Below are 23,121 nucleotides of genomic sequence, written 5' to 3'. Positions count from 1 at the left end.
AGAGATAGGGCAACCTTAAATTGTCATCCTAGTGCGCACCATTGGTTCCTCGGATGCTGATGCTCCTTCTGCTGCTGGCAGTGTGCCCCGTTTGCTGTCATTGCACTGCACATAGTAGCTACGGGTCCTACGAAGGAGGAGCAGCAGTAGGAGGAGCCGGGTGGTGGCTGCGACTATTTTAAGCGCAGGTCACTCGAAAGGACGCACAAGGACATTGGCTTGTGTGGGTGGCTGTGTCGGCAGCAGTTCGCAGGTCACGTGCATGCACCGCGGTGCATTGACCACGGAGACGTTGACACATCGGCCGGAATCTGGGTTGAGGCTCCACTTCGAAGCCAGGTGACAGGTAATTGCCTCACGGGGAATAGGCAATAGGCAATATCGAGGGAAAGCAATAACTCAACGCCTGGCGATATTGGTTTTACTAAGAAGAATCAAGCCGTTTAAATATGTTTGGTTCAACCGAGCCAAAACATAAAATATTGCGTTTACAAATAGGATAAAGGATTATAAGGACAAATAGCACACAGAGAACATAACAAACAACAAAGAGTCATCCTAACAGCTGGCCTGTGGTTATCTGCCTTTTGTCCAGACACAGACGTTTCAAATTGGGCCTGCCAAAAAGGCAGACACAACTAATTATCCTTTGCGCATTAAAAAAGGATAACAGAAGCGATTTAACACGGCTAAGTCCTTTTCAGTAACAGCTTGCGTCTCCCTGTAAGCGAACAGAAAGCTGCTGTGCAAAGGACCTCGTTAAAATTCAAGAGGACTTTCTTGCGCTGACTTCGTTTGAACCTCTTCATTTTGACATTTGCAGCTCGCGTTCACGGGAACTTAATGAACGCGTTGGAAATTTAGCTTTGCCAGCATTTGTACAAAAATTTTGGAAAAACTTGTGGATGTGCTCTTGTACACCATTAAGAACATCAAGGATTATTATATGTAACAATTATTTTATTCGGTTTCAGACCATTTCATCGTTAATAGTTTTCTAAAATCATTTTCGGTACCACATTCATGCTGGTCAACTCCTGGAAGAGCAGTTTGCAGGCATACGGCATGGATATCTTAGAGACATTGGCCGACGACTGGCAGAAGTGACACCAGGAGCAGTACGCCAGCCGACCACAGGTCCTGCAGACATCCACCTCAAAAGCATCCGATGAGATCATCAGGCGCTCCATGATCAGCATACTAGCTCCGTAGGAAATGAGGCAATCCCGCTCCATTTCACCCAATCGAAGGCCACCCTCGCGACTTCTACCTTGCGTCGGCTGACGGGTAAGCACCGCCTTGGGTCCTCGGGCACGGGCATGCATCTTGTCCTGCACCATATGCTTCAGCTTTTGGTAGTACACGGGCCCCGAGTAGATGTAGGCCTCCAGTGGTGTTCCTGTGATGCCGGAGTAGAAAAAGTCCTTACCCACGTAGTTGAATCCGTGGCGCTCCAGCTCCGCCTGAATATCTTCCACCTTGGAGCCTCCGAAGGCAGTTCCATAGTGGAACTTGCCCTCCAGGAGACCAGCCTTTCCGCCGAGCAGCTCAAGGGTTTTACCCACTGTCATACGGGAGGGGAATCCGTGGGGGTTCATGATCATATCCGGGCAGATGCCGAAGTCATTAAACGGCATGTCTTCCTGTTCAACAATCAAGCCAGTCACACCTTTCTGACCGTGACGCGAGCTGAACTTGTCTCCGATCTCTGGGATACGTGTCTGGCGCAGCAGGATCTTGATGAGAAAGTCCTCCTCGGCATTCGCGGAAACCATCACGCGCTCGACGTAACTGGGCTCGGGACCCTTATAACTAATGGGCACTGCGGTGTAGGGAACCTGCGCAGACTGACCCTGCAGCGGATTCATCGATGTTACCGCGGGCATCTCCTTGTTAATCATAATCTGTTTGTTTTGAACCTGCTCGCCTGGAGCCACAATTCCGTCAGTGTCTAAAACGTCGTGCTTGAAGATAACCTTGTTCGTCAGCGCATCTTTCATGGGACCCATGATTCTGTCGAAGGTCTGATTCGCATACCGTTTTACAGTGCACTTTGAGTTTTTGTACACCAGACAGCGTCCATATCCCCGATCTATTGAGGCCTTGTTTAAGATCAGCGCATCCTCGATATCGTAGCCAGAGTAACTCATAACTGCCACAGTGGCATTCTGACCAGCAGGCAGTTTGTCGAAATTGGTGAGCTCAATAGTCTTGGATTTCACCATAGGAGCATGGGGATACACCAGATTGTACATCAAAGAGTCAATCCTGTTCTTCTGGTTGTAGCCAATCATTCCCATCGCCTGCTTACCCATAGCACACTGGTAGGTATTTCTGGGACTCTGATTATGATGAGGGTAGGGCACCAAACCCGCACAGACTCCCAGCAATGTGAAGGGTTCGATTTCCAAGTGTGTAGTCCGATCCTCTATTTGGTCCTCGTTCCAGGCAATAAACGAATCGTTCTCCTCGTTGACATCTAAATACTCGATTAATCCGTCCAGTAGAAAGTCGTCAAACTTGCGAATTCCACGGTTTAGCTCGTCCAGGTGATGCTGCTTCACCAAAGGACGACGGTTCTCCACAATTACATAAGGGCGGCATAGACGACCACCATCCGTGTGGATGTAGATGCATCGCTGGGTGTATGATGTGTGCACAGACACGTAGCTGCCCATCCGACCCTTTCTGCGCATGTAGCGAAGGTTCCGCACCAGGTGCTTGTGGTTCAAGGTGAGGCCCAGAACATTACCATTGATGAAGACGAGGAATACATTCGGATTATTGATGGGGTTGCCGCTCACTTCTCGTATGTCCTCCACGCCAGCATTGAAAGCCACTATCATAACAGGTCGCTCCTCCACCTCGGTGGTGATGTGCGTCATCAGAGCCAGATTTTTGACCAGACCACAGGCCTCACCTTCTGGAGTGTCCGAGGGGCACAGCATACCCCATTGACTGGGTTGCAGTGATCTTGGCCCGGACACCTTTCGCGTCTTCTCAAACTGCGAGTTCACACGGGTCATCATTCCCAACGCCGATATATAACTCAAGCGAGACAGAACCTGCGTTACGCCAGCACGTTCCATCTTAAATCTCTTAATGGTCCAGTTTCCGGAACTGATAGCAGACTCCAGTCCCGCGGTAATTTGTGCCGCCCTCATGTGCTTGACCACATCGAACTGCGCCGCCTTCACCTTGGGTATATTCTTGTCGGCAATAGTCTTAAGCTCCCAGTTCATGCGCTTGAACAGATCCTCGAACATCATGGAGAGCAAGGAACCTGCCAGCTCCAGTCGCTTGTTGCCGTAGTAGTCGCGATCGTCAAAGAGCGTTTTATCAAGCTCGGCGGCCATCACACGACGCACCATCAACGACACATAGATGGCCTTCATTTGCAAGCTGAAATTGTCCACGGGCACGTGCGCCAAAATGGTGGTCAACAGCAGCTCACGGGCCTCTTCCGAGGGCGTTTTTGTGGTTGCACTCTGAAAGCGCTTGACCACCAACTTGGAGCCTAGAAAATAAGTGATTTAGTGACAGGATTCAAGTAGGGTAAGTAAACTTACCCATGTACTCCAAAGCCCTTTGCTGTGTGAAGACCTTCAGGTTATAGGCGTCCAGAAGAGAGGCACCGAACCTATTCTGCGATTTGCTGTCTATGCCAATAAGTGATTGAATTTCCTGATCGGAGACTACGCCAAGAGCTTTAAAGATCACCACAATAGGTATGTCGTCCGTCATCGAGTTGTGCTTGAGGTAGTACTTTCCATGCTTGCTCAGCACCAAAGTACGCGACTTCTTTTCGTGTGTGGAGGAGGTAACCTGGCATTGCACGACACCGTTGAAGTCCTCGGTGAGCATCTTGTTCCATGACAGCTGCTCCTGGATGAGAATAACCTTCTCCTGGCCCCGCACCACAAAGTAGCCACCAGGGTCCAGTGGACACTCATTCAGTTTGGACAGCTCGAACTCCGACTTGCCGGTAAGGGCGCAATTGGAGCAGCGCAGCATGAGCGGCATCCTCCCGATTAGCAAATTATTCCGCTTGATCCGCTGGGTGCCCCTCGTGTACTCGATGTCCACGGTAATGGGAGCGGAGTACGTGGTGTCCCGCAGGCGGCATTCGTGCGGCGTAGTCGCCTTGGTGATGTTGAAGCCTTCGTCGATGTCCGGCTTGCCTACGCGCACATCCAAGTACTTGAGGTAAAACAGAGGATCCGCTCCACTGGTCACGAGCTCGTTGGCCTTTACAATCTTTTTTATGTCCACGTTGATGAAGTGATTGAATGAATCAATGTGCTGCTTCACTAATCCTTTTACTTGCAAGAATGCCGGCACCAATTTCCACTTCTCGGTCAGCGGCTTTACGGGCACCGACCAGTCCTTGCTGTCGCCGGGATCCCAAGTGGTGGCCTCGACGTTGTGATCGCCCATCTTCAACTCCACCATCTCGCTTTAATAATTTAAAAATAATTGTCAACAAAACAGCGTGCTATAAGGTTCTTCGATATAGGTCTCCTCTACTTATCGGGTATCGATATACTTGGGCGAGTGCTGGTAAAGTTATTCTGATAGAGTTGGCAGCTCAAGAATTCCCGCCAAATCTAAATCTAGCTATAATTTTATTCAATTTCCACTGTGCGCGCCAATTGAAAACTTTGATAAAAAAGAATGAAGCTTTAGTCATTTGAAATCCACACACACATAAAGCACATTTGTTTTTATTTTCGAATAAAAAATGCCATCAAATAATCAAAGTGTATTCGTTGCACAGAGTCTAAACCTTCTTCACAATCTGGACCACATCCTCGTCGTTGAGAACGTGTTCGATGCCCACCTTCTGCGGCTGATGCTTCACAGATGAGCCCCAAACCAGCGCACTAAGAAGGATATAAATGTTAATGACCAAGGAAACAAAGGGGATCTTAATCGCACTTACTATTTAAACTCCTTGGCAATGGAGCGATGCAGCTTGTTGCAGAAATCCTCAATGCTGGTGCGCTCGTTGTGGAGCACCACGGGCGAGTTGTAGTCGGGCAGCTGGCCCTTGGGCTTGGTGTAGATGCGCTGTAGCCGCAGGTACTCCCACATCAGCTCCAGCAGATCGTCGAAGTTCCAGTGGTGATGGGCCGAGATGGGCACGCAGTGCGGGATCTTGTAGATGACGTCCAGCTCCTCAATGGAGATCTGATCGATCTTGTTCAGCAAATAGATGCAGGGTATGTAGATGCGGTTGCCCTCGATAACGTCGATCAGATCGTCACTAGTGGCGTCGTATCTCAGGGTGATGTCCGCATTGTGGATCTTGTACTCGGATAGAATGGTCTTCACCAGATCCGTGTCCAACTCGGACTGCGGAACCATGCTGTTCAGATTGATGCCACCCTTGTCCTTTCGCTTGTAGTAGATATTTGGTGGTTTCTTGTTAAGTCGGATGCCGAAGCCCTCCAATTCATGCTCCAGGAGTTTCTTGTGGCCAAGCGGTTTCAGGCAATCCAGCACCATGAAAATGAGGTTACAGGTGCGAGCGACAGCTATCACCTGACGACCTCGACCCTTGCCATCCTTGGCGCCCTCAATGATACCGGGCAGATCCAGCAGCTGGATCTTGGCGCCCTTGTACTTGATGCAGCCTGGCACAGTGGTCAACGTTGTGAATTCGTAGGCCGCCACCTCGGAGTAAACGCCAGCCAAGTTGGAGAGCAGTGTGGATTTACCTACAGAAGGAAATCCGACAAATCCCACACGGGCATCTCCCGTCTTGGCCACCTCGAAGCCAGCTGCAAATACATAATGTTTAGTGATTGTGTGAATGGTATAGCGAAGATCCCACCTTCGCCGGTTCCGCCGCCGCCTCCTTTGGGGGAAATCAGCTCGCGTCGCAGCTTGGCCAGCTTCGCCTTCAGCAGACCCAAATGCGCCGAGGTAGCCTTGTTCTTCTGAGTTCGGGCCATCTACGATGCCATTAAGTAGGTGGTCCAATAACCCGGTGGTTTAGAAGGAATCCAGGGGGAATCCGCGGGGTAAATGGATGCGAGACAGGTTAGTTTCTGTAAGATCGGCAGGTGCTTGGAGTTGCACTCACCTCCGACTCGATGGCCGAGATTTTCTCCAAAATTGTGCTCATGGCTGGCTGGCAGTTAAACGCGGTTCACAGAAAACCCCAGTTATCAACAAATATGCATGTAAAAATAAAAAATATAAAACTCTCGCGTGGACAGTTGGAGGAGCAATCGATATGAATTCGATACATTCGATTTTCTCAGTAATGTGGCAACATCGTTGATTCCTAACGTTAGCCAGCACTTAAAAAATCAAAGTAGTATTTCTTAAAAAAATGGAAATGGTCAGTCTGATTGGAATTTAGCCGTTACAATTTGATTTCTACAAGAATGTTCGCGAAATGTTAAGTCCAGCAATTAAATACTTAGAAACAATCTAAACTAACAACAATTAAAAAATTTCCAGTTAAGCCCCGCACCCCTCTGGGTAACAGCCAAGCGCAATTTAAAAGTCAACTGGCCAAAAACGCCTCTCAACTGAATCGCAGTTTACCAACAGCGGAAAATTTGTGCAAAAAGAGCAGCCAATTGCGGCAAACTAAATTGACTGTGTGTCGTAAGGATAACAAACTGAAGTACGAAGGTTTCGTTGAGGAAGCTGCGGACATTCGGCCCAAAAAAGAATTTGTCTACGTTCCAACACCGCAAATCCTGGAAAAATCCAGTTGCGAGGTCTCAGTAAAAAAGGAAGCACCAGGGTTACCAAGCTCCCCGATGTTAAAACCAGGACGAAACCTAATTAGTTTGATCGGCCGCGTGGATTTCTGTCTTAAAACCCACAAAATGTATCCGGATATTAACGCTATTTGGAATGTTTATGGTGGGTCTAAACAATATATTCTTAATCCCTAAAATGAAAAAGCTTTCGTTGTTAAACGAACAATTTTACGAAAATTATTATAAAAACAATATTGTTTTATACATAAACTTTAATTTGAATACTACTTGTAAGCTTTTAAACCTTTAAAGAAAGGTTTTCCAAAACTGGATTTTGGAAACGAAATTTGATTGTTACTTTATATGTAAATAAGAAAGTGTAAATCGTTTCTAAAGAACAATATTTTCTGAATTACTATATATTTATAGCTGAAAAACTTTCAATTAGGCAAGATGAATTATTGATCCTAACTTTTCAGGAAAATTGTTACGGATCATTGTGGGAAAACGTGGAGAGCACACACTGCTCGTGCGAAACAAAGATTCGGGGCCCGTCCTACAGGGAATTTACTACGATTTCGAAGGCGTTATGAGTTCTTGGAGCCCAGGTAAAATGGAGTAAACTGATAACCAAGTACTAAACTGAAATTTAATCTATTAAAAGGCTGCTTTTTCCATCTCGTGGGCCAATTTATTGGCGAAAATCGCTTGAAGACATTTAAGATTGCCCAGGTAAGCGACATTGACTGGCAACAGCAATTTATGCGCATTGAAAATGTGACATCGTATATTCTATTGCAAAACACTGTGCGCAAGTAATTTATTTTTTTAAGAATATGGTAATATACAGTTTTCTTGAGATTTTTAGGCCAGGCGATAGTGTACTTTCCATAAGGTTTATGCTAGCTTAAGCTCTTCGATCCTGGCCTCTAATCAACAGTGAAATGTTTCATTTTGTACTTTTGTAGTTTACAAATCATGAATAATTTATGGAGTTTGTAAGTAACTTATAATTGATATACCTAGGAACTAAGTTAGCTTCCAAATGCCCCCTGACGATTCTCTCCAGGAGCATTGCACAGTTACAAGGACTACAATAAATACAATTTCCAAAGTAGGCGTATAAACTCTAATACTGGTGAACTTATTTAACTAATTGGAAGGAAATGGGTTCCAGTTCTACGAGTACAAATCAAAGTACATGAACACCGTGACCAGAAATCCGCAGAACAGGGCGCACAAGTAGCCCAAGTGCAGCGAGGCGGTCTTCTCCTCGCGGAAACTGCAAGTTAAATTGAAGACTCCATGTTAATAATGACAAATGATAGGTGATTCCCCCAGAGCTTACCGTTTCTTGGAACGCGGCGAAAAGGGCGAGGGCGGATTGACGCCGGGCACCGCGCTGTCCAAGTACACGATTCCGTACGCGAAAGCGGCCACGAGAAGGCCACACAGCAGGGGACTCAGCCTGGAGCCCAGCTGGTGCCTGGTGGCCCACACCAAGGTCTCGTTCCACCTACTCTGCACCTGGTGGCTCAACACCTGGATGGAATCGCCCGTGATGTATGGCACTGCAAAGAGAACGCACAAAACTCGTTAGTATCTCAGTTTGAGTGTTGTTCTATTGATTTCAGTGTTATCAGTCTTGGCATGATAAACACGTCAAAATGCTGGGTTTATAAATAGGGTGCTTCGAATTTATTAGCCAGAAATGTACTCTATTAGGAAATGAAAGAAATTCGCCGATTGGACAGTAGAAGTGAGCCAAAAAGAACATTAAAATGTAGAGAAACCCATTCGTTAAACTATAAATACCAAGGTTGCGCTTTTTATAGATTTGGATCGCTCTTAACGTTTGGAAACAAATATTTGTTCGAATTGCTGTAGTTATTTTCGCTTCGACAATGCATTAATATTTTGAGACAATGTTTGAAATAGGTTTGGAAGTATTTAAGAATCAGTATCAGTATCTTTATTTAACCCAATTTATGATTGAAAAGGGTTAAAGCTTGTTAAATTTGTTCGTACTTTTTTGGAGCCACCCTAATGCAAAACCTGCGGCAAATTGCTGATTCGTCAGAAGTGTATAATTCGTTATTTTCCTGGGCTTTCTAGCGGTACCTCCAAGTATCTACATATGTACATATGTATGTATGTGTCGCATGACGAAAACCTATTGCTAAATACCGTTAGGCTAAGCGTAGACGAATAACTAATAGCCGCTGGGCTAACAATTAACTAACTAATGACATTCCGCCATAGAGATGAAGCAACTAATCACTCAGCGATATTTCTAACGCTTTAAATACGCTTGTATGCAAATGAGAAGGCTAATGCGCATCAAACAGTTTGCCTTCCTTATATAGACGTTTTTCGCTGCTTGGAAGGTTTATGCAGGGGGAACAAACACCACCGCTATGAGATCACACGAACTTCAACTATTTATAAACGCGAAAATATAAACAAAGCGAGCAAAGACGACGCAACCGACAATTGCAACCTTGGATTTCCACCCCCGCCACCTCCGGCGAGGGGATATACAAATAAATAGAAATCCAATAAGCCACAATATTTACATTTGGCCCCCATCTTGGCACACTTACTGGTTAGGATGACGCTTTTGTAGCCAATGATAAGAATCCCAAAGAGAAGGGCCACCTTTTTGATCAGCGGATCGAGGGCGGTCACCACGCCCACTTGCCCCTTTTTCGTGGGTTCAGCTACGCCCACGTAGTGCTCAAGTTTCGGATGAGAGGTCTTCGGCGTGGAGGTGTATTTCGGTCCGTTCGGTTGCCCGATTTTTTTACTTCTGACTGCCGCCGAGAAAATCCCATTGCTTTTGTATTTCTCATGCTGGCGAAGCGTGACGTCACAACCGACGTCGGTTGGATCCACCTGCATTTTGATGTTTTGCCGGCGCAAGCTTTGTTTGGAATCGGCTTACAGTGTTCGAACTGCGCCCCGAAGCACCTATCAGTGCGTATTTAACCCGACAATTGTTTGGTTTATCTCACAATAGCACGAAAACAACAATAAAAACGTCACACCCCCGAAAAGAAAAACAACGCACAAAATGCAATTGGAACTAGTGGTGGGAGAATTGATGTTGCACCCTGAACTATCGACGGCCCTTATCGATAGTTCATTGGTTATCAGAATTCATTTGCTTTAACCCTTATATGATCCGTTTTAAAATTGAAGAGACATATTTTATATCAAATTTTCAGATCTTTTGAAAAATTACAGAATTGGATTAATTTAAACTAAAAAAATACTGAAACCCATTTTCGATTTCCATTTTAACATTTAAATAATAATCATATTTTTATTTGTAATTGAAAAACCATAAAAATAGTTTAATGTACATATTTTATGGTTTAATGTGTGTATTCAATATATTTTTATCTTTGTTATGTTTTCTTTTCAATTCTTACGTTCTTAGGGTTTCTGTTTGAATGCATTTTTAATGCATACTTGTTGAATCTAACGAGATAATTGTATGTATTATGATGATGTTACATTAACTAAAAATTAACTGCGATCATAGAAAAGTTAATTTTAATTACTTAATAAGGCTCTGTTTACGTTTTCATTACTTTACGTCGTACTTTAACTTATGCGCGATATACTTTCCTTTTTTATTCGATATACAGTAGTCTAAAAATAAAAGTAAAATCAATAAATCAAACACTATAAAAGAACAGGATAAAACATTTTAAATGATAAATAATTACTTTTACAGAGGTGCGGTTAACAGATTTTTCGACACATTTTTTGATGTTTGTGTTTTTGGTGTATCTCACAAAATTGGTATTGTACATACTGAATGCGAAACTGAACAATCCGAATTCTTGGGGTTTAGATGTGAGCTGCATGGTGTGGATAAAGGTAGTGTCGGTTTAACAACTATTGTGGTCTTTCCTACGTCTTAAATATTTAGTTAACTTAGGCGCCTAGACTAAACATAACTAAACTAACAAGTATGCGCTCTCTCCACCTGCAATCTGCGCCATCCCAGCTCCTATGATTTGGCTGAAGCGGCTCCTGCGCGCGTTCGTTTGGCCATGGGCTCCGTAGTGTCAGCCGCTCGTATGTTGTCGAACAGATTGTTCTCCTGAAATCGATTTTATTAAGGGAGTTAGATTTATATTTAGTATTTTCCGAACACCTTACTAACCTGCGGATTCTCATCATCCATGATTGACTGTTCCGCTGGTCTCTTTGGAGCCACTGCTGCTCGCGACGCTGTCATTGCTGTTGTAGCAGCTTTGCTCGTAGATTTGACTCCCAACGTATACACGTCCAGCGGTATATAGACGTCATTGTTTTGGAAATTCGCAGCGGCAGGCTGTTTATAATACATTTCTGGCAAAGCCAGAGGCATGGAGAAGGTGCTCGTGTTGCCATCAAATGGACTGAATTTGGAGTCGATAATGTACATGGCAAGATCGCAGAGCGCCCACATTTTCTGATAAGCGAAATAAAATATATATATATATAAATATAAGAACGGGGCACCTAGGAATATAATAAATACATACATAGTTGTCGCGCTTGTCCGAGCCCAGACTGAACTCGCGATGCTTTATCAGCTGCAGCAGCTGCTTGTAAAAGCTGTGGACAAACGTTTCGCGTTTGGCCATCAGCGGCTCCAGAATGAAACGCAGGCATTTCTCCATTTTGCGCAGCTGTACGTAGTCCTCATGATTCGTGAAGCGGGGATCGTGTACCAGCACGGGAATGGCAAAAGCCAGCATATAGTCAGGTAGTATGTGTAATGATTGAGACTCCGTTGAGCTGTCGGGAGCTGGAATAATATGATTAGATGGTTAAAATAGACAATGAAATTCCAAAAGTAAAACACCTACATGTCATAGCCACAGTCTTCAGATATTCCCGCCGTTTGTTTACATCTGTTTCTGCATAGTGACGCACAAGGTCTTGCAGTCTGTTAAAAATAATTATCAATACTTTTACAAACGGATCCGATGGTTGCTTGAAATACTCACTTTCTGTCAGTCTCTAGACCTGCCAGCACATACAAGCCCATAAAGTCCAGCGGCAAACAGTTTCTGGGCAAACTTCTGCCCAATCCTTTGTGTAGCTTGCGAGCAAAGATTTCCCGAACTTCTGGCACCGGATCAGCCTACGGGAACACGAAGATGAATATTGAGACTAATTTCTAAGCAAAAGATAATGGGTCTACTAACCATCAATTGGGAAAGCTGCAAGTACTGCTCAGCACTGTACTGATCACCTACGCCCTTTTGCTCGCATACCTTGAGCATGGCGCAGGCTGCCCCGAGGCGTAGCCAGGATTTCTCGGCACCGCAAAGACGGTTCTGGCCGAGCAGATCGCCACGCTGGTTAACGAACGCCGCTAGCATTCGGAATGTTTTCTGAGCAGCGTGTTCGTCGGTACGCAGCCCTAAAAGCCACCGGGCCATAGCCTTGAGCGCATCCAGCTTACAGAGAGTGTCCGGTGGTAGTTTCTCTTGGGCACACCAGTCGCTGTCCTCAGGCAGATCGTAGTCCCGCTGCGCCGGAACTTCCTGGATAAGCAGTTCTTTGACAATGCGTCGCGCAACCATATTCTTAATGGGCGTTAGGAAGGCCTGTGGCATATTGTAGGCAATGTGACCCAAGGTCACAATCTTGGTGCGCTGATGCTCACAGTTTGGTGTCAGTTTTAGGCGAAGCGTTTCGATGATCTCGTTGAATATGGGATGCACTGTTTGGGTAGTTGTGGACGCACTTCCGGCTCCACTTGTTGCTCCATCAGTTGCAGCTGACGACTGACTATTTACGAAAATACATCGCACTGCGTGCTTTGCTTGCTTGGGGGTTCCAATGAGAGCGAAGTCCTTGCACACCGGAGCCAGCTCGTCGAGAATAGCCGGTGTGGGGTCGTCAACAAGTGGCTGATAGCGCCCCAGATGAGTTAATGTCTTAAGCACCAGTGGTGCGACATAATCCTGCTCGTAACTTAACAGGGAAATTAAATGACGCAGCGAGGTATCGGTGAAGAAGTGGGCGGAGAAGACGTATGAAAGCATCTGCAAGTATAAAGCAATGTGGATTTCTTGATCATAACTTCAATCATATGTACACTCACGGCTAACAACTTGAGTCCGCGCTCGCCCGCTTCCTGCGCCGAAATTCCGATCTCCTCACACATGGACCCTTTCTCAATGCATTGTTCAATGAGGCTAAACAAGGAGATAAACAATTGAAGTCTGGGAATAAAGGACGCTTGCAGGCGGCTTACCTAATAAGTACGCCAATGGATTCCTTGTCTACCATCACTGATGCCACGCGCTCAATCAACATCTTAACGGTGTTGTAATACAGATTCGATTGGACGTGGACGCCAAGCTTTTTCAGAAGAACTCCCATCGTGTCAGCACACTCCCGGCAGCTTACATCACGTTTTAGGACAATATTTATGCAACGTAGGAGCTGAGCATCCTTTCGCAGGTTGTTGCTGAACTGGGTTAGGTACTCCGCCGCTTTCAGAGGATCTGGAAGCAGTCTGAAAAGACACATCACTGGTTACAATTTCTTAAAGAAAATCGATTTATAGAACCTACTTGGCGATGTTAGCCTGCTTGGCGCTGAGCTGACTAAGCACGCGCGGCGTGAACTCCTTAGAATGGTGAAGCTTAATCCAATCACTGACTGTATTGCGTGTCTTCATTTGATTTTTCTGAAGCTCGACAAAGGCCTTGGTGGCGTTGGCGTCGAGATCACCAAGCAGATGGTATAGCTTCTTCATGCGCTCTTCCGGAGCTAGTTTATAGGGAACCAGGCAGGTGATAAGTAGACGTTCCACAAGCAGGCGGTCTTCCAAGCCCACTTTGTAGTATCCGTGCAGTATCTTGTTCTTAATCCAGTCAACCCTGACCTTAAGGCCAGTGCTTAGATCGTTGGGTTCGCAAATTGCGCGCTTGTAGATGTAGGCCAGACCATTCATCGCATCCCTGCGGATTTTGTACTTCTTATCTAGCGTACGCTCGCGCACAATTTCTAGTAGATCGGGCGCTTCGAGAACGAGGGTGAAGTCGCGCTTAGCTGTTTCCACAATAGCCATTACCACTTCGTGGCGCACCACTTCGTCCAGATCGTGATTTCTAAGCCGCAATTTGTCGGTGATATCGGTCTGAAGACTTGGATGATTGAGCAGGAAGTGCATGGACGACTGAACACACTTGATGCGAACTGGTTCGGTGATGTCGCAGAAGCGCCCAAAGAAGATTTTCAACAGGTTTGGGTACTTTTTTGCTAGTTGCGAGTCCTTTTCGGAAAACATACGAGACAGAAGAGTGGTGGCCTCTGTAGCAACGAAAATAGGTTCATCAATATGCGAATAAATGTAAGTGCTAAGAAATTACTCACTTAGCCTCTCAGCATCGTCTGTAGACAGCAGTTTGTTCTCCAGTTGCGGCAGCACTGAACACAGCAAGTCTGCATTGATGCGGTTAAGCTCGTAAATGATATCATAGATTTTGTTTGTAATGGACAGTTTTGTGTTTGGCTTATCCATGACCAGAGCACGGTTAAAGAACTGTAGATCAGAGATTAGCTTGAATAACATGGAGCATTAAAGAGCAACGAAATATTACCATTTTGATGGTAGACTCAAGAGCATCGCCCGTTTTGGTGAGCAGTTGTTCTGTTAGTTGGCAGGCAAACTTGTTGTTCGATTTATACGGCTCTACAATGTTAATTAGAATGAGATCCAACAATTCCACCGACAGATTATCGGCTTCTGTGATCAAAGGGCTTAGCACATCTAGGAAAAAGTTAGTAACCTTGACACTATGCTGGTCACTGAAAAATTATATAACACGTGAGTATATAGAGTTCCAAGGATAAAGAAAGAGCTCGACTTACTTGACAATCTTGAATATGGTACTAAAAAGGTCTTGGAAGATGTCCTGGCAGTCCTCCAGTTCGAAGCACATGTTAAAAGACTTGACAAAAGCAAGATTCTCCAGCAGATAAAAGTAACGCTTAAAAGAGGGATCGCGCGGATCCTTTAGACCGTGCAGTTGCTTGATGAAAAACTTAAAAATAGTTTTGATTTGATCTTGCTCTTTGTAGGGTGCTTCGGGCGCATAAACCCGCAGGACATCCGCTACGCAGCACGCGATTAAGAGCTGGACATCACGGGAAGAATGTTGTATGAAGAAGTCGTCCAGCAGATGTAGAGCCAATGGTATGTATTGCTGGTAGAGATTGTCGTCCTGGTCCATGGTCTGCAGGACATTGGCGAGGGTCTGTGAAACATAATTTTTCTCAATAAAGAGTTTTGTTAAGGGAACCAGCAGGACTCACCTTGAGGCGCCTTATCAGCTCGTCTGTGCCCAAATCCTCGACCAGCGGCCGGCATCCGGTGGGGTACACTATGTCCGCCATCCTCACCACCAATGGGAGCTACCTGCAAGCCAGGATTTCAAGGATTCAGTGGCAGGTGCAACAATTCCGCGCGACAGCAACAACAACGTAAGCGACCCTCAAAATAACATTGAAAAAGTGGAGGAGGGTGGCATCACGCACACACAAGCACGAAGCCCCAAACACGCACGCACACACAGTGGCACCAGCACACGCACACACAATGGCCAATATTGTTTGGTTATTTCTATTTCGCAAACGACAAATAGAGAGCGCCCAAATTGTAGCGCCTCACCCCCTGCAGTTACCCAATGTTTTATGCTAAACGGCGGCGCAGTTTTTGGCACTTGCAATCTTACTTTTCACAACGGGCAGGAAGCGGCACAATTTTTTTGCAATTTTGCGAGCCCCTGCTTTCGATGACCGCTAAGCGCGCGCCTCCTACGAATCACTGCACTCTGGATGGGATTGATCCTGTCCAGCTATTTACACATGTTCGGTTAAAAAGTCTTTTGCGGCGCGTATGTTGTTAAAAATAAGCAAAAACCGAAGAGCATTTAGTTGGAGTGGCACGCCATTAATCCACGCACGAAGCGTTGCCAGATGTTGTGAGTAAGTGTGCCCAGATTATACACCGATTATTTCTTGATTGCATTTCAGCTGATTTGCCGTGACGTGTTGTTGGGTCTAGCGATGAGAACAGAAGAAGTCGTGTCACGAAATCGGATATATAATCGAAATACAATCGGAAAAATAATTATTTTTAAGATGTATTTATAGATATAATAAAATCTTATTTCATTGTACTTTTAACTTAAGAACACCATTTCAAAACTCCTACTCTTATGAATTTTGTTTTGCGTTTCATCCTTAATGTGTGTTTTAACGAACCACCTAATTTGTCCACGAATTTATTTAATTCTATGCAGTAAGTCCTAATCACGCACCCACCTCCACATTTGTTTGTTGTGTTTGGCAAACAGCTGTGGCGTTGCCACATTGCCGTCGCGGCGCTGGAAGTGCAAACATAGGATAAAGATAATTGCACAATTATTGGCACTTGCAGCCGGCAAACGCCGTAACGGAATTGCCCGCGTTCAAAAGCCGATGGCGCGCATTGGCGAATCAAAGGAGGAGAGTGGTAATGGGCGCAACACAACGTTCCGGCCGTTCTAGATGTTTTGCTTTCTAATCCAATTAAGCGTGTGCCCTGAAACCGGCGATGCGGGCCGGTTCTGGTCAGATGTGCGCCGTCCGTTGCAGCAGCTCCACATTCCCGAAAATATGAGCATTCTTACGTAAATATTGCATGGGCAGTGCGTATATAAATATAGATTATATATAGACGCAATGTAAGCCAGTTGCATTTGCCAGAGGACAACCGAAAGTATTAATCAAGCAATTCCAACCGATGCGGCATAGCCGGGATTATGGCTTCCTTGCGCGTCGTCAATAGGTGGGTCAAAATAGGCGTTACTCTGGTTGACCAAACTATTTAATCCTTCCGTAATCCCCGAAAGAAACAGATTAGTGTGCCGTGGCTTTGTGGCTCTTACGTTGCTGCTGGTCTTCTTCAACGAGTTTATAGTTTACTACATGGCCCAGTCCAGTTGGCAGCCAATCGATTGCAAACTAGGTAAGCTGGAATGCACTTTTTGAATCGAAACAATAAACCTTTTTTCCCACTTACATGTAGATAATTGCACACGCCTGCTGCTCGTTGCTGATCCCCAGATCCTGGGTAACTCCTACGATCGATCGTCGCACAGTCCTTTGGCCAGGTACGATTCGGATAGATATCTGGCCAAGACTTTCGAGCGAGCTCTGGCCTTTACACAGCCTCACATCATAGTGTTCCTGGGCGACCTGTTGGACGAAGGGAATATAGCCACAGGTCAGGAGTACAAACAGTACGTTCAGCGGTTCAAACGCATTTATCAAAACAAAAACTACAAAAAAGTAAGGAGAACTACAAGCATCTTTTCCCCTTTTCGTATGCTTCACCTATAATAATTTCTATTTAAAGTTTCCCCAAAAACGATTATAGAACTTTGCAAATGGGATTGACCCCTTTAAACCTAACAGTTCCGCATGATCTCTGCCTTTTTTCAGCGCGTCCATGTGCCTGGGGACAATGATATAGGCGGCGAGAATGGCGACTACATATCCAACTCGAACCAAAGACGCTTTGAGAACGAATTCATGAGCGAAGACCTCTTTGACTATGACAATCGATTACGTTTCTTCAAGATAAACCGCATGCTGCTGGATTTCAGTAATCCCGATAGGGATAACAATGCAGATCGCCTAAGAATTGGCGTCTCCCATGCCCCGCTGCTTATTGGCGGAGGACCCCTGTTAAGAGCGATCATTAGTGACTTGGATCCACATATCATTTTCTCAGGACACTGGCACGAATCCAGAATATTTATTTACCCCTCCACCAAGGTGATCAACTTTTATGAAAACGCCGTGAGGCACTTTGACTTAAAGGCCCTCAAAGAGCAGGAGCACAGCTATCTGGAGATAATGGTGCCCACTTGCTCGTATCGTATGGGAAAGTCCAAGATCGGATTGGGCTACGCCGTTTTGGGTGAGTTCGTAATAAGTGTTATATTTTCCACGAAAGTATTGACTTTGCTTTTGATTTTAGAAAACTACAATCTGAGCTATACGGTGCTGTGGCAGCCAAATCGCTTTGTCCTGCTCTTCACCTATGTATTTTGGGGACTTTTTGTAGTCTGCGGTTTCGTTGTCTTTAAAATGATGACTCGTTGCCCCTTCCGCGTGGCCAAAAGGCAGACGCTCTATAACCGCGTCTCGACTATACCGCAATTTTAGACTGCACTTCCACTCGTCATGGACAATAAGCCCAAGATTCTCAAGAATTGCTCGAATATACAACTCAAAATGGAAAAATTTATAGACAAGTAGCATATATTCGAATAGTATAAAATATTAATGTTAATTATAGTCCAAAGTGCTAAATTTGTTTTCCAATAAGTAAAAATATGTAACCGGTGTCCTCCATCCTAACCTTATTTAAAAATTAAAAACTTATTTATTTAATTAGGCCTTAGCTGTTCGAATAAAATTTCATATTGGTTCATACAAATACAAGAGCTGTTAAATTTAATAAATAAAATTCTAAAATAAACAAATGTCTTTCAATAAAAAAACTTTATCACTCTCTAGTTTATAGGGATTATTCTATTTATAATAATTAGTATTATGGAAGCGCACCTCTAAACGGATACTACTTATTTCATCGACAGCAACAGCAAAATGTAGTAGGTCTGAAAAGGTAGTTCCAGCAATGTCGCTCTCATCCGTCGAGAAATACCGGGAAATACTGGGTGCAGTCCAGGGCGCATGTGCGAACCGTGCGCCGGCTGCCAGCGGTAAATTGGCCCGATGCGGCGTCAGTAGAGTTCCGAAACCGAACGCGGAAGGTTGTGCCCTGCCACTGAGATAGCGACACCATCAGTGGGTCTCCCTGAAACCGAATCGCTCGCAAGATCCCCGGGCTCTGCTTCTGCGGCAGGATAATAAAGCGTGACGCGTGTGCGTAACATAAAAATAACCATAAACCAAATGCTCTCCACTCCGGGCGGAGTAAATGAAGTGAAGTGAAGTGAAGCAAGGGGAAAACCGAATCCGAATCCGAAACAGAAACTGAAACTGAAACCAACGAAGGCAAACGGAATTCCTTCAAAAATCGGCAAATAAACAAGAAGAAAAGAAGAGCACACACCGGTTTTGTGCGAAAGAAGCGAAGGAAGTACGAAGTGAAATCAAAAGAATTCTTTACCTCGAAATGGGTCTGAACGGAAGACGATTGTTGGGCTGCGGCCTGGGATTCTTCTGCCTGATCTTCTGCTCTTACGGTGAGTTAAGTCGGCCGACTGACTCATCTTTTCTCATTTTTATAACTCCTCCACTATCTGCCCCTCAGCCGCGCCGTCATCATTTGAGGATGTGACCATCTCAAGGGGTCCTCAATCCTCGATTACCATCAAGGAACAAAGTTCCTTGCAATTGCCCTGTGACTACCAACTGCCGGATGGGTATCTTCAGAAGAACAGCGTCATCCTGCGCTGGCGGAAGGATAGCAAAACGCTGCGTCAAGTGGAGCTGGGCAGGATGGACAGCACCACCAGCGAACCCCAGTTGGAAACTATGTTGCGGGAGGATTCCCGACTAGCCCTGAGCAAGGACACTGGCTCCCTGCAATTCAACAGCGTTCTGGCCAGCGATGCCGGTCAGTATCAGTGCCAGTTGGTCATCGACGGTTCCGTGGCTGCCAGCTCCAGTAGTGGGGTGCTCATGGTTATTGAGCAACTGAAGTTCGTGCCACAGCCAACCTCCAAGAACTTGGAGTTGGGATCTCTCAGTAAGGTGCACTGCAAGGCACAGGGAACGCCTGCTCCGCAAGTCAAATGGATGAGGGTAAGCATTTCTTTATTTGTTTGAATGTTCGAATAAAATTAAAATTTTATTAAATCTGTGTATTTGAAAAATAAGTATTTTTATCGTTCTTAAGAATATATTACTATTTGAATTCCAAAAATGAACCTTTTTGAAGATAGAAACTTATTTTACATTAAATGCTAGGCAGTTTTCCTAAGTACTTGTAGCCTTAAGTGTTATCAACTTATGAACTCTCCATGTTAAACCAACACAATTTATTCCTTCCAGGAAACCCAGCTACCTCTCCCTGCAAACGTAACCGACCAGAATGGCACGCTGATTTTCAGCCAGGTCAGCAATGAGCAGCGGGGTCAGTACACCTGCATCGCCTCCAACAGCCAGGGCCAAATCACAGCCACCGTGTCCATCAATGTGGTGGTGGCTCCAAAGTTCAGTGTTCCGCCGGAGGGACCCATCGAGGTGGCGGAGGGTGGAACTGCCGTGATCCACTGTCAGGCGATCGGGGAACCAAAGCCCACGATTCAATGGGACAAGGATCTCACCTACTTGAACGAGAACAACACGGATACGGAACGGTTTTCCCTGATGGAGAACGGAACTCTGGAGATACGCAATGTTCGACCAGAGGATGAGGGGCGTTACGGCTGCACCATTGGCAGTAGTGCGGGATTGAAGCGAGAGGACGTCCTCCTGGTGGTGAAGTCAAGTAAATCCGCGTCCAATTCGATTGTGACGCGGATCATCATTGTGATTATTTGCCTGGCCTTCCTGTACTTTGTGCTGGTGCTGGGCCTAAAGGTGTGGTACCGCTACCGTCGTCACCTGGGCAAGGTCCAGCTGGAAGATGGCCATGCCAATGGGCCCACCGATGGCCAGGAGCACGACCACCACGAAAACGAGCCCTGCCTGACGGAGGCCAACTCCAGCAAGAACCTGAAGAGCAAGCTGAGGGAGAGCACGATCCTGGAGCAGGAGTCGCAGGTGGCCGACGATATTGTGTGAGGAGTGGACTCCTCCTGCGGAGTGACTTTCCAGCCACTTTCCATGATCTCGGTAAACATGCTAGACATGCCCCTCGAAAGTTACTCCGTTCTGTTGTTGAGAATCAAAAAGGAACTTGTGAAACCCCCAGAAATCTATTTGTATTTATATTTATCTAGTTCATATATCTATATATATATGTATTTATATATATATTATATGTATTTATGCATGAGTGTCTGTGTGTATATATCCCATGTACAGTTATTTTTTAGTAGAATAAATATTTTATGGCTCTCATAGAGCCCCATTTTATAGCGCAATCGTTTCAATCTCCTTTTTTGCGGCGGGCAGGCGTTGTGCGGGGCTCGTAAACTTCCTCCGCTCCTCCGTCGTAAATTCGGAACCCACTTGGCACGGCCGTAAAGCCCATGGAACCCGGATGAGTGTTCCATGGCTTTTTATGCGCTTTTTATGACGTACAACTTTGCTGCACATTCATAAAGGCAACCAACCCCCGATAAAAAGTCGTAAAATAGCTCGACATTCTGGCGTTTCTTCGCCCGTTTAATTAAAACAATGAAAGTTTCTTGATGGAAATGTCAGTTCATCGGGAATTGTGTGTATATATAATCAGTATATTAGATAGGCCGTCTTTTATTTGCGACTGGTAAATGTAAAAGGTATCCTTGATTACGAAATTTTGCGTTGATCATTATATTAGTTGGTTCCATGCCATCCCATGAGGTAGTCATCACATCACGCGCCTGTGGAACCATTACTCATCCGGGCACCCATCTTGTAGTGAAGTTCCCGCATTTCCAGGGACAATTTCTCTGCAATTGCCAGCGTCTGCACTTAATCGCTTCATTTCCATGTCCATTGGCATATTGCTGCCTGTTCGGGGCTTCAATCGCAATCGCAATTGCCAGTGTGCTTTATGCATATTTTACGGCTTTTTATAGCGCTCAAATAAACAGCGCACATCAAAGGCGATATCCAAAGGCAACTACACATGCGCAGGTTACTCCGCCACCAGGCACCAGATAAAAAAGTAAGCGGCAAGTGCAATTAAACGACTGCGACTGCAACTGCGACTGCGACTACGACCACCCCTGCCTGCCTTTCCACCAGCCCATCAAACAGAATGCCTCACTATGGTATGGTATGGTATGGTATGGTGTGGTGTGGTGTGGTATCCTATGCAGCACCCCAACCTCTCTATATGTACGGTGCACCTATGTACATACATATAGGCGATTTGCCTTTGATCTGTGGCGGCGACGACGACATCGACATGCATTAAAAACTTGTTGTTGGGGCCCTTCCGCTGATGTTTTCCCTCTTCTTCGATTTCCCCCCTTTTTTTGGGTACTTTTTCGCCTTATTTGTTTATAGTAAGTGCGCACGGGGCCTCCGCCCCAAAAACACCTTCAAACGCTGTGTACTATGTTTATTTTGTTTAGTCTACGCAAAGGCCGCGTTACTAAAATTTATTTTAATGCCTTCAAATGTTTGATGTTTGCTATGGGGAGCATTCCGATTTGGACTCTAGCCGGAATCCGTTGCAACTTTGGGATGCTCCATAAAATTATACGATCGTGAGGCGTTGAGTTACGGTAAGCAGTTCGAAATAATAACTTAAACATATATGGTTGTAAAGCCGAAAGTTCCTAAAAGATGAAAAGATTCCTGGTTTAGCAAGGAATAAGTTGAAACGCTAATTCTTTTCAAGAACAGAGCAATCAAATTTCTTTAGAACTTCCAACGATGTACTAAAGACTTCCGACAAAGAGTCTAATTGCGAAAGGAAGAACCTATTGACTCGACAAAGATAAGTTTAAGAGGGTGTAATTTTTTAAACAAATGAAGTTGTGGCATCCTGTGACTTATCCAATTAACATTTTACCCCTTCGCAACCCGATTAAATGTGAAACGTTAATACAATATTATTAACACACCATTTGCAGCTTCGCTTGCACCCCAAAATCAAGGGAGGCGAACAAGAACCAAATTCGAAACAAGGCCCATAATAAAACATAAGCCCTACATTCAGGCGGGCCGTGGCATAAATCTCCAACTTTATGACATCAATAACTGTCGTTCGTCCAAAGAGTCAGCGAGCATTGGGAAATGGGAAGTGGAAAAGCGCACTGGAGGCCCAACTTTGGATGGTTTCGATGGTTCAGATGGTTTGGATGGTTCAGATGGTCGGTCCCTTGGCCCTTCTGGGCATGGCCATGGCCAGCCTTTGATAACCGCACACACGCATTTCCACGCAGATATAATCACAAAGGGCCCGGGCTGTTAATCAGGGGCGGGGTTGAGGAGGGGAAGGGGGTGGCCACCACCCCTCTCGGATATATGTATAGTTTATACAAATGGCAACGGCAGTTTACGACTCTTGGGTGTCAGTCAACGCCGGCTAAAGGATCTGCTGCAATTGTTTTTGTGGCTCTTGGGTTGGTTTTCCATTCTGCGGGGTTGAAAGGCCTCGTAAAAAAATCAAGCGGAAAACTATAAAATGGAAATCCACACACACTCGCCCAGGCCGTTGCTCATAATCGCACAGTAGCCAGGGACTGTCTTA

At 45.4% G+C, this 23,121-nt stretch overlaps 7 protein-coding genes across 9 annotated transcripts; 3 read left to right on the top strand and 4 right to left on the bottom strand.

Moving 5' to 3' along the window:
• Positions 1–986: 986 nt before the first annotated feature.
• LOC122612744 (DNA-directed RNA polymerase III subunit RPC2) lies at positions 987–4,511 on the bottom strand. The gene is made up of 2 exons (XM_043786556.1): positions 3,570–4,511; positions 987–3,517 (listed from the first exon to the last, which is right to left on the bottom strand). Exons 1-2 carry the CDS (start codon positions 4,450–4,452, stop codon positions 987–989), a joined length of 3,414 nt encoding a protein of 1,137 aa, XP_043642491.1. The 5' UTR covers positions 4,453–4,511.
• Positions 4,512–4,708: 197 nt separating this feature from the next.
• On the bottom strand, positions 4,709–6,249 carry LOC122613618 (GTP-binding protein 128up). The gene is made up of 4 exons (XM_043787862.1): positions 6,089–6,249; positions 5,837–5,957; positions 4,943–5,783; positions 4,709–4,883 (listed from the first exon to the last, which is right to left on the bottom strand). Exons 1-4 carry the CDS (start codon positions 6,128–6,130, stop codon positions 4,781–4,783), a joined length of 1,107 nt encoding a protein of 368 aa, XP_043643797.1. The 5' UTR covers positions 6,131–6,249; the 3' UTR covers positions 4,709–4,780.
• A 146-nt stretch (positions 6,250–6,395) lies between these two features.
• LOC122613536 lies at positions 6,396–7,544 on the top strand. The gene is made up of 4 exons (XM_043787750.1): positions 6,396–6,408; positions 6,472–6,885; positions 7,202–7,330; positions 7,387–7,544. Exons 1-4 carry the CDS (start codon positions 6,396–6,398, stop codon positions 7,539–7,541), a joined length of 711 nt encoding a protein of 236 aa, XP_043643685.1. The 3' UTR covers positions 7,542–7,544.
• On the bottom strand, positions 7,513–9,812 carry LOC122613537 (ADP-ribosylation factor-like protein 6-interacting protein 6). Its single transcript, XM_043787751.1, has 3 exons — positions 9,326–9,812; positions 8,071–8,293; positions 7,513–8,004 (listed from the first exon to the last, which is right to left on the bottom strand). Exons 1-3 carry the CDS (start codon positions 9,621–9,623, stop codon positions 7,902–7,904), a joined length of 624 nt encoding a protein of 207 aa, XP_043643686.1. The 5' UTR covers positions 9,624–9,812; the 3' UTR covers positions 7,513–7,901.
• Positions 9,813–10,206: 394 nt separating this feature from the next.
• On the bottom strand, positions 10,207–15,742 carry LOC122612319 (sister chromatid cohesion protein PDS5 homolog B). Its single transcript, XM_043785844.1, has 14 exons — positions 15,479–15,742; positions 15,060–15,162; positions 14,616–15,001; positions 14,345–14,552; positions 14,118–14,286; positions 13,313–14,054; positions 12,991–13,254; positions 12,838–12,931; positions 11,933–12,778; positions 11,732–11,868; positions 11,591–11,670; positions 11,264–11,529; positions 10,900–11,190; positions 10,207–10,836 (listed from the first exon to the last, which is right to left on the bottom strand). The coding sequence occupies exons 2-14, from the start codon at positions 15,138–15,140 to the stop codon at positions 10,744–10,746; spliced, it is 3,657 nt and encodes a 1,218-aa protein (XP_043641779.1). The 5' UTR covers positions 15,141–15,162; positions 15,479–15,742; the 3' UTR covers positions 10,207–10,743.
• Positions 15,743–16,107: 365 nt separating this feature from the next.
• On the top strand, positions 16,108–18,174 carry LOC122613489 (metallophosphoesterase 1). Of its 3 annotated transcripts, XM_043787689.1 has the most exons (6): positions 16,118–16,260; positions 16,322–16,575; positions 16,640–16,755; positions 16,816–17,078; positions 17,232–17,712; positions 17,773–18,174. In XM_043787689.1, exons 2-6 carry the CDS (start codon positions 16,550–16,552, stop codon positions 17,958–17,960), a joined length of 1,074 nt encoding a protein of 357 aa, XP_043643624.1. In that variant the 5' UTR covers positions 16,118–16,260; positions 16,322–16,549; the 3' UTR covers positions 17,961–18,174. The 3 variants fall into 3 exon arrangements, with proteins under 3 accessions (XP_043643625.1, XP_043643623.1, XP_043643624.1); XM_043787690.1 differs by having other exon boundaries at positions 16,108–16,575; positions 16,646–16,755; XM_043787688.1 differs by having other exon boundaries at positions 16,108–16,575.
• A 433-nt stretch (positions 18,175–18,607) lies between these two features.
• On the top strand, positions 18,608–20,775 carry LOC122614011 (tyrosine-protein kinase-like otk). Its single transcript, XM_043788463.1, has 3 exons — positions 18,608–19,006; positions 19,075–19,568; positions 19,818–20,775. The coding sequence occupies exons 1-3, from the start codon at positions 18,937–18,939 to the stop codon at positions 20,550–20,552; spliced, it is 1,299 nt and encodes a 432-aa protein (XP_043644398.1). The 5' UTR covers positions 18,608–18,936; the 3' UTR covers positions 20,553–20,775.
• The last annotated feature ends 2,346 nt before the right edge of the window (positions 20,776–23,121 follow it).

The sequence above is a fragment of the Drosophila teissieri genome, chromosome 2R, assembly GCF_016746235.2.
Source record: "Drosophila teissieri strain GT53w chromosome 2R, Prin_Dtei_1.1, whole genome shotgun sequence".
NCBI classification, from domain to species: Eukaryota; Metazoa; Arthropoda; class Insecta; order Diptera; family Drosophilidae; genus Drosophila; species Drosophila teissieri.
The sequence above is the reverse complement of the archived record's forward strand: the minus strand, read 5'-3'. Positions and strand labels throughout refer to the sequence as shown.

What these genes read in the sequence shown, in the direction of transcription:
- LOC122612744 (XM_043786556.1), bottom strand. Translation starts at nt 4,452, where the DNA reads ATGGTGGAGTTGAAGATGGGCGATCACAACGTCGAGGCCACCACTTGG. An exon ending in AAGGGCTTTGGAGTACATGG is followed by an intron (nt 3,518 to 3,569) that starts GTAAGTTTACTT and finishes CTTATTTTCTAG; the next exon opens with GCTCCAAGTTGGTGGTCAAG.
- LOC122613618 (XM_043787862.1), bottom strand. Translation starts at nt 6,130, where the DNA reads ATGAGCACAATTTTGGAGAAAATCTCGGCCATCGAGTCGGAG. An exon ending in TCTCGGCCATCGAGTCGGAG is followed by an intron (nt 5,958 to 6,088) that starts GTGAGTGCAACT and finishes ATGGCATCGTAG; the next exon opens with ATGGCCCGAACTCAGAAGAA. An exon ending in ATTGCCAAGGAGTTTAAATA is followed by an intron (nt 4,884 to 4,942) that starts GTAAGTGCGATT and finishes TATCCTTCTTAG; the next exon opens with TGCGCTGGTTTGGGGCTCAT.
- LOC122613536 (XM_043787750.1), top strand. An exon ending in CGCTATTTGGAATGTTTATG is followed by an intron (nt 6,886 to 7,201) that starts GTGGGTCTAAAC and finishes CTAACTTTTCAG; the next exon opens with GAAAATTGTTACGGATCATT. An exon ending in TATGAGTTCTTGGAGCCCAG is followed by an intron (nt 7,331 to 7,386) that starts GTAAAATGGAGT and finishes ATCTATTAAAAG; the next exon opens with GCTGCTTTTTCCATCTCGTG.
- LOC122613537 (XM_043787751.1), bottom strand. Translation starts at nt 9,623, where the DNA reads ATGCAGGTGGATCCAACCGACGTCGGTTGTGACGTCACGCTTCGCCAG. An exon ending in CAAAAGCGTCATCCTAACCA is followed by an intron (nt 8,294 to 9,325) that starts GTAAGTGTGCCA and finishes TTCTCTTTGCAG; the next exon opens with TGCCATACATCACGGGCGAT. An exon ending in TCGCCGCGTTCCAAGAAACG is followed by an intron (nt 8,005 to 8,070) that starts GTAAGCTCTGGG and finishes TTTAACTTGCAG; the next exon opens with TTTCCGCGAGGAGAAGACCG.
- LOC122612319 (XM_043785844.1), bottom strand. Translation starts at nt 15,140, where the DNA reads ATGGCGGACATAGTGTACCCCACCGGATGCCGGCCGCTGGTCGAGGAT. An exon ending in GCGGACTCAAGTTGTTAGCC is followed by an intron (nt 12,779 to 12,837) that starts GTGAGTGTACAT and finishes TTATACTTGCAG; the next exon opens with ATGCTTTCATACGTCTTCTC. An exon ending in TGGATGATGAGAATCCGCAG is followed by an intron (nt 10,837 to 10,899) that starts GTTAGTAAGGTG and finishes AATCGATTTCAG; the next exon opens with GAGAACAATCTGTTCGACAA.
- LOC122613489 (XM_043787688.1), top strand. Translation starts at nt 16,550, where the DNA reads ATGGCTTCCTTGCGCGTCGTCAATAG. An exon ending in GCCAATCGATTGCAAACTAG is followed by an intron (nt 16,756 to 16,815) that starts GTAAGCTGGAAT and finishes ACTTACATGTAG; the next exon opens with ATAATTGCACACGCCTGCTG. An exon ending in AAAACAAAAACTACAAAAAA is followed by an intron (nt 17,079 to 17,231) that starts GTAAGGAGAACT and finishes GCCTTTTTTCAG; the next exon opens with CGCGTCCATGTGCCTGGGGA.
- LOC122614011 (XM_043788463.1), top strand. Translation starts at nt 18,937, where the DNA reads ATGGGTCTGAACGGAAGACGATTGTTGGGCTGCGGCCTGGGATTCTTC. An exon ending in CCTGATCTTCTGCTCTTACG is followed by an intron (nt 19,007 to 19,074) that starts GTGAGTTAAGTC and finishes TCTGCCCCTCAG; the next exon opens with CCGCGCCGTCATCATTTGAG. An exon ending in CGCAAGTCAAATGGATGAGG is followed by an intron (nt 19,569 to 19,817) that starts GTAAGCATTTCT and finishes TATTCCTTCCAG; the next exon opens with GAAACCCAGCTACCTCTCCC.